The 15,190-nt window shown below is 39.0% G+C and overlaps 1 protein-coding gene across 2 annotated transcripts in view; it reads left to right on the top strand.

Moving 5' to 3' along the window:
* PRKX (protein kinase X-linked) overlaps positions 1 to 12,261 on the top strand; it is a 92,355-nt gene extending 80,094 nt beyond the window's left edge. The window contains exons 6-9 of one of the 2 annotated variants that reach the window (XM_037824640.1): positions 1,302 to 1,359; positions 5,822 to 5,899; positions 9,168 to 9,316; positions 11,497 to 12,261. In XM_037824640.1, the coding sequence (XP_037680568.1) occupies positions 1,302 to 1,359; positions 5,822 to 5,899; positions 9,168 to 9,293 (262 nt within the window). In that variant the 3' untranslated portion in view covers positions 9,294 to 9,316; positions 11,497 to 12,261. Of the gene's footprint in view, positions 1 to 1,301; positions 1,360 to 5,821; positions 5,900 to 9,167; positions 9,317 to 11,490 lie in introns of both variants that reach the window. The other variant, XM_037824638.1, reaches the window with a different exon arrangement.
* The last annotated feature ends 2,929 nt before the right edge of the window (positions 12,262 to 15,190 follow it).

The raw sequence follows: 15,190 nt of genomic DNA, 5'->3' as shown, positions 1-15,190 counted from the left end.
TTATTATTTGCAGTTGTTCAATTTTGTTCATAAATAAGCCTTAATTGTTATAATCCTAGTAGAGTCAGCTTTAAGCAATGTACTAACAGCACCAGGCAGTGGTGTAAATAATAGGAAAAAAAAATATTTATTTGAGAATGTTTCGAGGATACGGTGTTTTAGGATCTTGATTTTTTTTAATTTTTTTTTATTTTGTCCCCATTTTTCTACTCATCCATCTATACACTAGATAAAGGGAGTGTGTGATCCACAATGTTTTCACAATCACACTGTCACCCCTTGTAAGCTACATTGCTATACAATTGTCTTCAAGATTCAAGGGTTCTGGGTTGTAGTTTGATAGTTTCAGGTATTTACTGTTAGCTATTCCAATTCACTAGAACCTGAAAGGAGTTGTCTATATAGTGCACAAGAATGCCCAACAGAGTGACCTCTCGACTCCATTTGGAATCTCTCAGCCACTGGAGCTTTATTTCATTTCATTTTGCATCCCCTTTTTGGTCAAGAAGATATTCTCCATCCCATGATGCCGGGTCCAGATTCATCCCTGGGAGTCATATCCTGCATTGCCAGGGACATTTACACCCCTGGGAGTCAGGTCCCACATGGGGGGAGGGCAGTGAGTTCACCTGCCCAGTTGGCTTAGCTAGAGAGAGGCCACATCTGAGCAACAAAGAGGCACTCAGAGTCATCCCCATCAATTTTAACCTTAGAACTTGCCTATCTTCTGGAAGCATTGAACCCTGTTTTGAACTTCCCATCCTTATAGGGCTAGATTGTTGTCTTCTGGCATGTTTTGTTATTGAAGTGGAAGATATAATAAAGAGTCATAATAATTTGTGTGCTTATGGAAAACAAGCATTTTAAAACAATAATCACATAAGTAAGTAGACCCACAGGGCAAAGCATGACTACTTGTTTTGATAAAAACAGATGTTCTTCTATTTTGCAGGGATAATCTGACAGGTATATTTATTTTAAGCTCCTCTACCCTTGAGGCATGCAGGTGTTTTCTCAAGCTCAGATTGAGAAATTCAATTTTTTTTTACAAAGATATAATGAACCCTTTCTCTTAGTTCAGCCAAGATATGCAAGCATCTCAGCATTTCATAAATTATTTAAGAACTGGTAATAATATGAGACAAGTGCTAGGAAATATTTTGCCAAAATAAAAATTGCACTGCTGTCCAAATGCATATGTTGTAGTGGGCAGTTTGTTTTAATCTCTTGCTCTGTTGTGATTGCTTGGCTCGATATGACATGTGCTTTTTTTTTTTTTTTTTTTTTTGTCTCATAAATAGAGACCTCATTAAGAAACTGCTGGTTGTTGACAGAACAAGGCGATTAGGAAACATGAAGGTCAGTATTTGATTACATCTACGCTAAGTGGTATCCAGTGTAAGTGTCTGTCATTTGACATCATCAGTTTATATTTATGGATATAAACAAAAGCACAGAGATAATAGTTCAGCATTGACCAAATGCTAAATCTGGATTTCTGGGCGTACGGAATCATACAGTCTATACCCATCACCCTATCAAAGAAGCAAATGACTCAAAAACAATGTATGAATTTTTAGTTGTTATTTTCTTGCCTACCTGCTTTCTCTCTTTCTCTCCCTCTTTCTTTCTTTCCAGTTTTATTGAGATATAATTCACATACCATATAATTCACCCATTTAAATTATAAAATTCCATGGTATATTCATAGATACATGCAACCGTCACCACAGTCAAATTAAGAATATTTTCGTAACTCCAAAAAGAAACCCCATACTCTTTAACAGTGGCTGTTCTATTCCACCTACCTCCACGAGCCGTGGCAACCACCAATCTGTTTTCTCTATATAGATTTGCAAATTCTGGACATTTCATTTAATAGAATCATATAATATGTGGTCTTTCGTGTCTGGCTTATTTCACTCAGCATAATGTTTCCAAGGTTCAACCATATCATTACATGTATCAGAACTTCATTCCTTTCTGAGGCTGAATAATATTCCATTGTTTGGATATACCACATTTTCGTTATCCTACTTCTGTTGGTGGACACTTGAGTTGCTTCCAGCTTTTGGCAATTGAGAATGATGCTATGAACATTTGTGTACAAGTATTTTTTTTGCGTATGGGTTAATTATTATTTTAAAAGTTGAACGTCATTTGTGATTTTCACAAACTTTTCATGCTGGGGGAAATAGAGTTTAAAAATTATTCCTTGAATGGATGATAGCCTGTCTGAGTCTTTCAGTTCTGGTTGGGCATCACTGAATTGAACAGAATTTGTGGAGATTTTGTTAGCTATTCCAAATCTGGATGACCGTGGAGGGACTTAACCATTGTGCATTGGCCATCTAAAGAAGTGTCTTGAGAGACACAATAAACCAGTGCTGAGATATGAACCCTGTGTTTGGGTGTCAGCCCTTCATCCTTCTTGTTACCTGTGGATGTGGGTTAATACGCTCAGGTCTGTAAGGAGGGGCCTCAAAGTTAACCTCTTGGCTGGCACTAGTGGAAGGAGCAAATCTATTACATACATGAGTTTTCATCAAATGTTGTTGGCATTTGATGAAAAATGATTTCATGAGCTCACAGGTGGACTTCAAGGTACTAACCTGTCGAAATCAATTGCCATCTCATTTTCTCACGCTGCCCAGTTAGAAATGGTGTTATCAATAAGAGCTGTTAGAGAGAATCTGTATCATCTGTGTAATATGAGGGTAAGATGATGCAGTATACACAGTGAAGGCTTGGATCTGTAGCATGTGGGAACCTCTAACAGTGAGCATTCCAAGTCCACTCCCCTCAGCCTTTAAAAAAATGGCTTTATTTTTTAGAACATTTCTAGATTTACAGAAAAATTGAGAAGATCATCCAGAGAGTTCCATTTACCCCACATCCAACTTCTCGTAGTGCAAACATCTTAACTCTATATACAGCATTAATTACAATGAATGCAACAATATCGATACATTATATTAATCAGACCACAGACACATTATATTAATCAGACCACAGACTTTATTCACATTTCCTTAGTTTTTCCATAACATCCTTTTTCTGTCCGGGATCATCCCACATTACGTTTAGCTGCCGTGTCTCTTTAGGTGCCTCTGGGCTGTGAAGTTTCTCAGAGTTTCCTTGTTTTTGATGACTTTGAGAATTTTGAGAAGTGCTGCTCAAATATTTTGTAGGATGTCCCTCTTTGGAATTTGTCTGTTTTTCTCATGATTAGAATGGGGTTATGGGTTTGGGGGAGGACCTTCCCTTTTTTACCACCCCAAATGAAGAACCTGAAGCCCACTGAGATTTTAGAAACCTATGTTTTCTAGCTTCTTCTCTCTGTGCCTAACATACTATATCACCACTCTAATGTATTAGTTGGATTTTCAGCTTTTTTGGTAAGCTGCCTATTTTATTTGCTCATTTGTTTCTTATAAAGGAACAGAAAATAATAATTTGTTCTTTCACATGCACATTTTGCTAAAAAGTTAATGGCAAGATGTACTGTCTGCCAAACCTGACTTTTGAGCCCATTGTTAGCTTTAAGATGAATGCTTGTTTCACCACTTCTAGATATCTGCTTCCTAAATTAGATCCTTTAAAAGGGAGGTCAGTGATTGTTAAATTGTGCAACCATTTAAACCTTTAGAACACACCGTCTTGGTGGTTAGCAGCCAAACTGAGTCAAGAAGGCTGGCCAACGTGTTACCTGCTCCCAGCCTTTGGGAAGACACACTCTTGTCCTTGGGCACCCTGACACAAGGAAAGGGGCAGTTCCATTCAGAGAGGCTGAGGATTTGCAGGGTTGCGTCCAGTCCAACACTGTCCATCCAGGGCTGTTGTCTGCACTTGTCCTCACCACACCCTCCATGGGAATGGACACATCCCATTTAATACCACAGACATTGAGCAGTGAGCAAAGGCAGTGAGCAGTGGAGATGTCTGATATGCAGGGTCAGCTGAGGGTAGGATAGTTCCTGTGCTGGGTACCCCGGAATGGGGAAGAACGTGCTTTTCCCATCAAGGAAATCTTGGAAAACTTCACAAACATCACAGCTGAGTCTGTGATGTCTCCATCAGTGCTGGAGATTGACTGAAAGGGCTCAAGAAACCTCCTGGTTCCAATGAAAGTGTGTTTATGAGTTGGTCCAGCCTGCGTGCTGAATGGACAGCCCCTTGTTCTTTAGGCAAGGCTCTGCTGAGCTCTTTTTTGTACTGAGCCGCTTCTTAGGTCAGGAACATCCCTGCCCTCTGGGACAATGGTTGGAACTTGCTGTTTCAAGCTTCTCCACCAGTGGCGTTCCCCATCAATTTATTTCTTTTGAGGACCCCAGTGCCTTTGCTTGGCATTCAGCAGCCCCCCCCAATTCCTCTCCATTTCCCCAGCATTTCTTCTGTTAGGAGGCACTGGTCTTCATGAAAAACCGTCTCCTTGGCCATGTTGTTTATTCTCTGCCTGCTGTAGGTCCTTCACCATCACACTCACTGCTTTCCATCTTGATAATTCTCCACTTGGAGTGTTTTCCCTTTTCTCCTGAAAGCATTCCCATTCGGTTTGATTACCTCCTCCTCTGTGAAGTTGCTCTGTCCACCACACTCAGTTTCTATCACTTACTTTCTCTTCCACTTGTTTTCATGCTTGTTGGCTCTTTTATCATACACATCTTAGTATCCAAACTGGATTTTTATATACTTGAGGGTGAAAGTCAAGCCTTATTTGTATTTGCCTTCTCTTAGCCTTACCTTCTCTCAAGATGCACTCAACAGGTTTTTATTGTTTGACCTAGAGGTAGATGGAGTCTATTTTCCCAATAGGAAAAAAGGGCTCTCCAAATCAGAGGACTAGAAAAAAGTCCTGGAAAACAGTTGACATCACTATTTCTTTCCTTTTAAAGACCTGGTAAATGACAATGTTTTATTTTTTGTAAGATAAAAAATTAAAACTTTAAAAAAATGGGAACTGATACACATTAAAAAAAAAAACAGTTATATTAAAGATGCATCAGATCCTGTCTTACAGAGTTTATATGTTTATATCCTCTACCTCCCCATATTACATTAAAATATATATATATATATATATATATATATATATATATATATATATATAATTGTGCAAGTGCAATAAAAAAGAAGGGTGCACTGGAAGGCAACACACTTTGGAGGGATTTTCAGAAGTCAAGAAGCAGATGTTCTCTGCAAGCTGGTCCCTGGTGCCATATTTCAGATTAAAGTAGACAGATATGCCTGAGTTCTGAGAGGTGAGAGCAGGTGGTAGTGACTTCAAGAAAGCAAATAACCTATACCTCTCTGCTGTTGCTGACCCAGCTCCATCTGAAGAGGAAAAGACCCTCCACAACCAGAGTATCAAAGAATGGGTGCCTGATATGGGGCTGGGGGACAAGATGAAGTAGGAAGCTGTTCCAAGAAACTTGCAACTGTCTCATTTGTAAATTGAATGAGTATAATAGCACCAAATTAAATTGTCTAGATGAAAACAATCAACAGACTCAAAAATTACCAGGTCTCTACCTTTATGTCCAGAGGCAGAATTGAATTTATAGTTTATTCTTTGATCCAGAGCCAAGTACACATGAAAGCAATAACTGGATTTCTTTCTACCATGAAGGCAAGCAAATGAAGCACAAAGGACTACATTTATGGTTGCTCATTGATGGTTCATGCTCCAGGGACAAATAATTCAATATAAAGCAAATTATTTTGTTTGTTTCTATGATCAACAATGTACTATTTCTTTGAAACATTTTCTTTTCTGCCATGTTAAAATTCTGTATACTGATGATACATGTTTCTTTTGAAGAATGGAGCAGATGATGTGAAACGACATCGGTGGTACCGAACCATAGACTGGGGAGCCGTCCCACAGAGAAAATTGAAGGTACAACATATGTGAACGGGTAACTCTTAATGCGCTCAGCATAAGAGGCTGACTCTGATTTTGTGACTCATTTTTTTTTGGGGGGGGGGGGTATTGATATATAGTTGAATTGTATAATACAACCAATAATCCCAAATCATTAGTAAGTCAAATTCCCTATGGATATCTGAGAGCTAAAGCACCTGGGATAACAGTTAAGAGCCCGAGTTTTGCAGTCAGATGTTTTGAGTCCTTTGTCCATCCCTTACTAGCTCTGGGACCATGGTGGGTATGTTTTCCCTCCTCTGATGAGTGGGGAACAGTGATTGGGATAATGTAGGAGAGACACATGTCTGCCACTTATGGTAATTGTTGGGTGATACTGGTAGAGTCAAAGCATCATTTGGAGCATCTTTTCAGGGGCTTCATCTATATTGTGACAGGTGCGCTCAAAAGCAGCATTTCCAATCTTGGCTGCACTTTAGAGTGTATGGAGAGCCTTTAAAAGTGCTGAAGCCCAATCTTGACCCCAGAAAATCAAATTTTAGAGTCTCTGGGGTGGAATCTGGGATGAAGCATTCATTCATTTTGTTTTTAACTTCTAAATATTTTATAGTATTAAATTAAATTTTGTAAAAAAGTGTTTTTTGTTTTGTTTTGGTTTTTTTGGAATATGTAATATATTTACATTGCCCAAAAAGGTATATTTTGGCAAGTCATACTCCTTTTTTTGGTCTGTCCTTTCCCTGCCATCTGTAAGTAGCTATCTTTTTTAGATTTTTCTGTGAAAACCTTCCATGTCTTTATGCAAATACAAACACATAAGAATAAATATACTCTTACTTCTTCTACTTTCTTAACACAAGACATAGAATAGTGCAGCATTCTTTTCTTTTTTTTCACACTTAACTCTATAACCTTTCCACCATAATACCTACAGAATTTACTCATCCTTTTTGAATTACATGGTACCCCATTATGGGGCTGTTTTATAGTTACTTAACTAGAACTCTCCAAATGGACACTTACCTTGTTCCCTGTCTTTTGCTACAATGCAGCATCTAGTACATTTTATTTGTGTGAAGATAAAATTCCAGAATTGAGATTGTTGGGTCAAAATATAAGTGCCTTAGAAATTTTTGAAATTCAGAAATATATTATATATGTTATATATTATAACATTTAAAAGGTTCCCCCAGATGATTCTAATGCACAAGGAAGATTGAGACATTGCACTGGAGCCATTGGCTAGGCCAGAAGAAACTTCTGGAAACCTGGAATCACATCTCTTCTGTCCACTCATAGTTTCCTGGTTTATAGAAATAGGTCAACTATTGGATGGAGGCATCAAAGAAAGAAGGAAAAGACACCATTAAAGTTACTCTATGTTAAATGCTTCTTTTATTCTTTAGAAATTTAGAAAAGTATTTTGTGGAGCATAAGTAAGATTTGTATACATGGGTAGGCCCATTTTCTGATAAAGATGTTTGGAGCACAGCTTTTTCCAGTAGAAGTGCCCACCTGATCTGGTGCTACAAAGGAGAAATGTGTCTCTCGGTGAGAAGGTGATTTTATTACAAGTGCACTGACAAAGAACTGTAGGAATCTTCTTCCAAAACCAGTTCCAAGTGAGGATGTTTTTATAGGTAGCAGAAGGGGTCTCTAGTTAAAATTAAACTACGACATCATCACATATTGTCTGCTCTCAGTTTTTGATGTTAGTATGTCTTGTTTTCTTGGTTCTTTGGTCCCGTCTTGCTTTCCTCAGAGTTACTTCTTACATATAGAACTTCATGATTTTACATCATCAGACATGGGGTTTTTCTTTTTCTTGGCCTCCCATAGCTTGGGGAAATCTGTTATTTGTTCCTCTTAGACTACATCTGGTTTTTAGAGGAAACTCAAAATAAGATTTTGGTTAGAGTTTGCAAAGGAATGTTAAATACTAAAAAGAAAATATTATTTAAAGATACTAGACCATTGCTATTGTTATGTTTTCTAGCTAATTTTTCTACGAGCTTTTTAAAACTAGCATAAGAAATACTGGCTTCACTGCCTGTGCTTCCTGGCATGGGGTATCTTTTAGCCCCTAGATCAGCACCCTTTGCTTGAAGGATCTTCACATTACTGAGACCATCAGACTTGTGTTCCTTTTGTCCCAACAGCATTTGCACTTTGCTGCATGCACAACCATTGCTCATTGACCACATCGTAGAGGACTGATGGGAGATGTATTTTTAACGAGTACTTTTTAACTTAAAATTGAGTGCTTTCTGTGCCATCACAAAAGTAAAAATTCTTCCTTGGGAATCTGCTTTATGGATTCCATGAGGATTCTCCAGTTGCACGTCCTTTGGTCTACGCTTCCTGGGAACACATCTAAAGCCATGTTCTCTACTCAACTTGGGGATTCCTAACCTCACTGGCCCTCAGGTTTCCTCTTCATGAAACAAGAGACCCTGCATGGTCACAGAGAGGCACATTGCTTTCAACACATGTTGTTGGTTCTCAATAAAGCATAACAATTTCATCAAATTATGGAGAGTTAGTTGGTATCTGTGTGAATTACAGGATCTTTGAATTGCACGTGGCTGGAGCAGTAATTACACCAGGAGTCAGTAAACTATGGCTGGTGGACCAAATCCACTCCACCACCTGTTTTTGAAAATAAAATTTTATTGGCACACAGCCATGCCCATTCATTTACATATCATCTGTGGCGGCTTTCAGGCTCCCAGCAGCAGAGTTTGAGTAGCTTCAACAGAGACTAACCTAGAAAATTGAAATACATTTACTCTGTGGCATTTTAGAGAAAACTGACCCCTGCTCTAAACCAATGGCCTTGTTTTGTGGATACAGATTGAGCCCTGGCATCAGCTCCAAAAAACTGCTTTTTCCATCTTTTGGGTATTTTCCAAAGTCTGGCCATTAGACCAGCTACATCAGAATCTTCCCAAGCTATCTGAGAAGCTGTATGTAACAAGCATTAAAAGTGATTCTCATTCTGGAATTTCAGAAACCAGTACCACATATCCTATTTACTCCCTAAGTCTTTTAAATTACATTAGCATTCATCATCCGACCAAATGATGGATTACCTCACTTAGTAGCAAAGTCTTCCTTTCAAGCTTTCAACTTATTGAGCAAAGGAAAGCAGACTGATTTTTTGTTTTTTACCCAAATTGTTTCCATTTTCATGTAAAGTAACAAAAGTAAAATAATGTACTTAATGCCAAGTTGTGCACTTTTCCTTTTTTAACTGTGGGTTTCCATTTTGACCATCACACAGCCACCCATCGTGCCCAAAATCTCCAACAATTGCGATACCTCAAACTTCGAATCTTACCCCGAGGATGAGTGGAACGAGATTTCTCCCATGCCGCCAAAAGATTTGGAAATCTTTAAGAACTTCTGAGAACAGGAATCCACAGCTGGAAGGTAGGTCTTTCCTTTTAGTCATTGGAAAAGAGGGAGGTTGTTGCTACCCCCACATTCAAGACGATACTGGGTTTACGGAGAGGGGCATACCATATCCATTTGGCAAAAGTGATCAGAGCAAAGCAAAACAGAGTACTTCCAAATGCCGAGATGATAAACATCCCACTGTGTCCCCTTTATGTTGCCAAAAGGGCGGCCGAGGGGCAACAGGCCAAACCTCCAACTTCTCAGTGTCCCCCAGACCCATGGGGTGTGATGATCTGCATGTTTACTCAAGACCCCCAGGTGACTTGCAGGCATGGAAACATTTGAGAAGCAAGTCTTCAGTGGTTCCTTTTCTGAAAATTCTGAGAGCCAGGCTTGCTTCTTTTCAATACTTAATACCGTCAAAAGGGCTTTGGGGTCAATAAATACACCAGAGAATAGTTCATATGGAATCTGCTATACTTAATGTGAGATGATCAAAAAATGACTTTAAGCATGTTCTTTCCTTGAACGTTTGAAGGTCAATTTTTCTTACGTATGAGTAGAAAAGATCCTTTAGATTCTGCCCAATTCTAAATTCCTCCCTTATACCATGTAAATGAGGCCTTCGTTCCTATAATATACAAGCAAGAAAAATATCAAGTGAAGAAAGAAAATCAAAATACCCTTAGTGGTATCTCTAGTCCTTGGCATGTCTTGCTTTTCCTGTTTTTATTTTCCCAATGGCTGACCCAGCTGCAGACAGAGATGGTACACATCAGCTGGCATTCCCATGAATTACACAGAGGACAACTGGATAAAAGTGAAAATGATCGAGAACTAGATGGCTCTGCCCAAGAGAAAATAATGCATCTGCTTGGCATATTTTTATCACTCAATACCTGATATTCCCTTTTTAATTGTGTCTAGTTTGTCTTCAGATAAAGAAGTGCCTTACTTAGCTTTATGAACTTGCTAGCAAATTCCCATTGTGGGTTTTAGAAATCATAAGATGTCCCTGGATCTGCTTAACATTTTTTTTAAAAATTCAGTAGCTTAGATTTTACCTGATTTATCCAGAACATTTTATGAGTTGTTTTTAGCCATTAAATCTTTTAAAAGATTAAAATACTTTGTTTTGTTTTATAATGAGGGATTCTTACTTGATAAGCCAAAAGAATAGAGCATTTTTGTAAATTAGGGTCCTCAAGTATGAAATTTAAAGAGATAAAATGACTCCATGCAGAGGATTTTGCTTTATACTCCCAAAACAGTTCTATTATACTGTGTCTCCCGCTGCCTCAGCTATTTTATAAGGGGGTTCACAGATAGAAATAACCTTTTCCAATGCAGTGTGTATTGTGGGAAAGTGTGTATAAAGAGAATTTTCACATTTTAAATACACTCCGATTGACCGTTGGTGGATGAGCCCTTTGAAGAAATCCTTGGTGAATTTTTAGAACTCAGTAGAACTGTTCTTGACCAAATCGCTTTCTATTGACTCAACAAATTTGGAGTTTTCTCTCCTCTTCTAAAAGCCAGGCACATTAACCCATCTCAGTAATTTTACTGAAGATAATGTGCCCACGAGCCAAACAGACTTCACTGCCACTGGTGCCTTCAGCTAAAACTGATTAGGTGTGATGATTCCTTTCAGGAAGATACTTCTTTGTGATGCTAAATCTTCTCCCATAGATGAGATATGAGTGAAGCTTAATTATGACATTCAGGAGCTGATTAATAGCTCTTTTGAGTTAACCATCCTTCATCTTTGATTGAATTTCCCTGCACAATTTTCAGCATTTGGGAGGGGTGGTTAGGAGAGGTGTGAGGGAAAGCTCAATTCATTTGCCTTTTGTTTTATTTATGAATGAAATATTTTCTATCCTCCGAGGTTGTATTGCCAAGCTCACAGAAATAAGGATCCAATTTGGTTTGTGCAGTGAATCTCCTTCCTCAGCATGGATGAGGGTGGGATAATTCTTATGCGTGAGGTATTTAAAACCCACCTTTAAAATACTATTAAAAAAAAATACTACTCTGTTTCTCCTGTTAGGTACCTCCCCTTAGAATTCAGATTTGTGGATCTGCACAATTCAATATCTGTGGATAACAAATGAAATTTTGGTGTCGTTTACTACTAAGTTATTATTACACACCTGCTAAGTTATTTAAAAGCTAACAAAATCCTTTGTTTCTTTTCATGGAAGAAACAGGGACCCTTGAGCCTGCCTGGATTGGAAAGCACATACAGGCACACGAAGAAAATATCTTCCTGGTGTGGATAAAGACATTTCCTCATTTATGTAAATCCATTTGTATATAAAGAGATTGGAGAGCAATTGATATTCATGAACTTAGCATTATTTAAGCAACTGGAAATCTACTGCACAGTAGGAAAACTGGTTTTGTTTTCGATTTTATCTTATACTTTAGTGTTGGGTTCCTATTGTGATATCTCAATTTTTCTCATAGACTTAACTTTATAAATTTGAACTAAACTAGTTCAGTCATAACCACAGACCGTGTGTGTGTGCGTGTGTGTATGTGTGTGTGTAAAGAAGATAATATCACTGACGCACAGAATTTCGGCAATGATATAAATGTACTTTGCAGCGCCTCTAATTTTTATTTTTCAAATGTGTTTTTCTCTCAAGAATCTATTCTCTAGGGTGGGGGAACTAAAAATATGATTTACGCATGTTTTATCATCTCAGATGCATTTTATAGTTATTTATGAAGAAAATATTATGTGGAGGTTTACATCTAATATCTCCAGGGCTTCATATCTGTTAACTTTGGCCTTAGAAGCAGTAGGAAAGAGAAGAGGATATCAGACTTTAGTCCAAGAATATCTGACGACAATGCAAAGTCATTCAAGGAACTTAGCAATTTTCTGTATCTTGTTCAAAAACTTATAATACAATGGCTACCTATTGTATTATAGGCTACCTAAATTTCAATAAATTTTAATAATACAATGGCTACCTATTGTATTAATGGCTACCTAAATTTCAAGGAACTAAGAAGTTTTCTGTATCTTGTTCAAAAACTTTATAATACAATGGCTACCTGTTAAAATTCCAGATTAAATCTCTTAAACAAAAGGCACCTTGCAAAGCTAATGCATAATTTTTGCTATTGGCTGTGTAGCAATGGAAGACCATTATGCAAAGATTTTACCTTTGGTTTTGGGAAAAGTAAAGAAATAAGCAAACTATAGAATCAAGCATCCAACACGGTAAGAACTAACCCCACTCAATTCTGCTGTTTCACTTTTCCTTTCAAGTGTTAAATTTGAATACATTCAACAAATTCCCCTCTCGTAGACCATGCAGGCTTGTGTGGAATTATCACTGGGTGAGATTTTTCGCTTTGGAACAGATTCTATAAATAGTCCCCAAAGAGCAGCCTCCAAAGGTTTTCCTTTTAGGATTGACTTAACCAAGAGCCAGATCCTCAGGAGGTCCTGACAAGTAGATCTCTAAATGCAGGACTTCCCACATGGGTTTCCCAGAAGTAGAACACTTTGAGTTCTTTGGAAACTGTCCCATACGTAAGTCATTTTCTTCCCTCCTCTTTTCCTTCTCCAGACTTTGCTGTAAAAATTTAAATGGATTTGACATCCTCAGTTTGCTCAGACTCAGCTCAAAACTTGAGTTATTACAGTCTATAATCTGGTTATCTGGCCCAACCAAGACCTTTCCCCAGGAGAGGTCAGAGTATTTAAGACATAAGTCCAGGAATTTGTCAGGGGATCCTTGGTTTCTTCAGGGATATATCCACATTGGACCCCAACGAGCCTTAATGCATGGCAGCTCCTGCTTTCCAACTCTCTGCCCTGACAATTCTAGCTCCTTCAGCATCCAGGCTAGGGGAAGGGCATGCCCCGGGTGTGGGTTGGAAAAATGGGTGCACCTGGGGAGAGGGGAGTGGAGGGTCCCTTAGCTCCAAAGCCCCTCTAGTGCCTCCCCAACTCAGGGTCTGTTGTCACCTCTTGGATTCATCATCCTTGGCCCATTTTTGCAGGCAGCTCTGGAAAGCAATTTCTTCCTCTAGGACTTGCTGCTTCACTCTTCTGCACACACATATGATGAGGTAGAGAGATCATTTTTGTGCAGTTCATACATTTCTCAAGTATCAGAATTTCTAACGAGACACAACTGCCTGCCACATTGGGCTGCATTTCAGATCTTTTCACATCTTGTTGCATCCCTTGATCCACAGCTTATTCTTAAATAAGAAGTCAGCTGCTTTGTGTCTTTGAAGGAGAAATGAGCAGAAATTGCACCATTGCGGGACACTGTTTACGAGTTCCGACTTGGCGGGCCTGGGCCAGGGGAACTGATCAGCCCCTAGGAAAGGTAGTGGGGCACGGGTGGTAGCGCCCTCCACGGCCCCCCGGGCCTGAGAAAGTGGAGCCGAATGCAGGCCCCATTTCCTCACCCCAAAGTACAATCGTTGGGGAGGGCTTGCCGGAGAAAACCCCCCCCACCCCGTGCCTTACCCGCACCCTCCACCCTCTTCGTTACCATAGCAACTCCCGCCCCTTTTCAAACAACCTCCGCGCCCTCTCAGAACCAATCCAAGCCTTTAACCCCTACAGTTACCCCGCCCTCTAAACCGCCCGATATAAGCTTGTACTCTCCCCTAATAAACTCTCTTGGCTTCTTCACCTTCGAAGAAAAGCGTCCCGCCTGTTCCTTCTTGCCGCCCTCCATACCTTGCACGCCACCGCCGGGGACCTGGCCAAGTCCCCCGCCTCGCCCTCGCCTCCGGGAAAGAGCCCCCGCCGCCGGTACCCTCCGAGCAACGCCGAGAGCCGAGGGTTCAGCAACCGGCCGCCACCCCCCCAGACGATGTAACTGCGACCGCACACCATCAGTGAGTTTTAAAAGACAGTGAAAAATAAGAAACAAAACCTCTTTTCTGCCTCTGAAGAATCACAAATTACCTAATTCTTCAAATATGAATCAGTTGAATAGGTGAGCATAGGTATAGCGTTGAGTAGAATAAACTATTTAAACTGAATAAATTAATGAAAAATTATTTTTAAATGTTGAATGGTGTAAGTGTTCTTGCAGAACTGTATGCTCCAGTCTGTGTTTGAACTGAGATGAGGGCAAAGTTCACTAAAAGTTTAGCACACAATTTCAGAAACATTTCATCATGGAATATTAGGAGTTTAAGTTAGCAAAATGAGTTATGGGACTTAGAGATAAAAGCTTGTCTCATGTCACCTGATTATAAAAGTAAATTATGAAAGTTATAATTAATATATATATATTTTTTATTTTGGGAGCTTCTGCTTAAAAAAAAGGAGAAGGAACACTTTCTTTGATTACAATAAAACCATTGTACATAGACCCATCAACCCATGTGCCTGAATTTTTACGTTGAGGGCTCGCTACCCAGGATTTGATATTGAGATAAAAATAGCATCAAGAATGCATGCAATGCATTGCCTTATTTCTGAACAAAATGAGAAACGAATGAATTAGCACATTGATTACATTGTTCTTTAAAAGCATTGTAATAGGCCTTCAGCCATACTAAACAAATTAAAAATTACAAGGAATTCCAAGAGTATTTGATGGTGTTTAAGCCACCTTCGACAGTCAAGCACATTTTCACATCCAAAGTGCCACAAGCTGCATGTTAATTGTGCATGACAGCCCATAAATTACAACACTGTGATGTCATGTAAAGCCTGGCTTAATCAAAGCAAGTTAATAAACACAGAACAATCATTATGCACTTTTTAAATAGTTTGCTTTGTGGGGACACTTGAAAACCTTCGTGTTTGTGATCAGATATAATCACTGTGCAACATTTTGAGGAAATCCATGAAAATAATCTCAAAATTTGTATTGGATAAAATTCTAGATTTGTTTTATATAATTTTATGAG

Source organism: Choloepus didactylus (genome assembly GCF_015220235.1).
Source record: "Choloepus didactylus isolate mChoDid1 chromosome X unlocalized genomic scaffold, mChoDid1.pri SUPER_X_unloc1, whole genome shotgun sequence".
Lineage (NCBI taxonomy): Eukaryota > Metazoa > Chordata > Mammalia > Pilosa > Megalonychidae > Choloepus > Choloepus didactylus.
The sequence above is the reverse complement of the archived record's forward strand: the minus strand, read 5'-3'. Positions and strand labels throughout refer to the sequence as shown.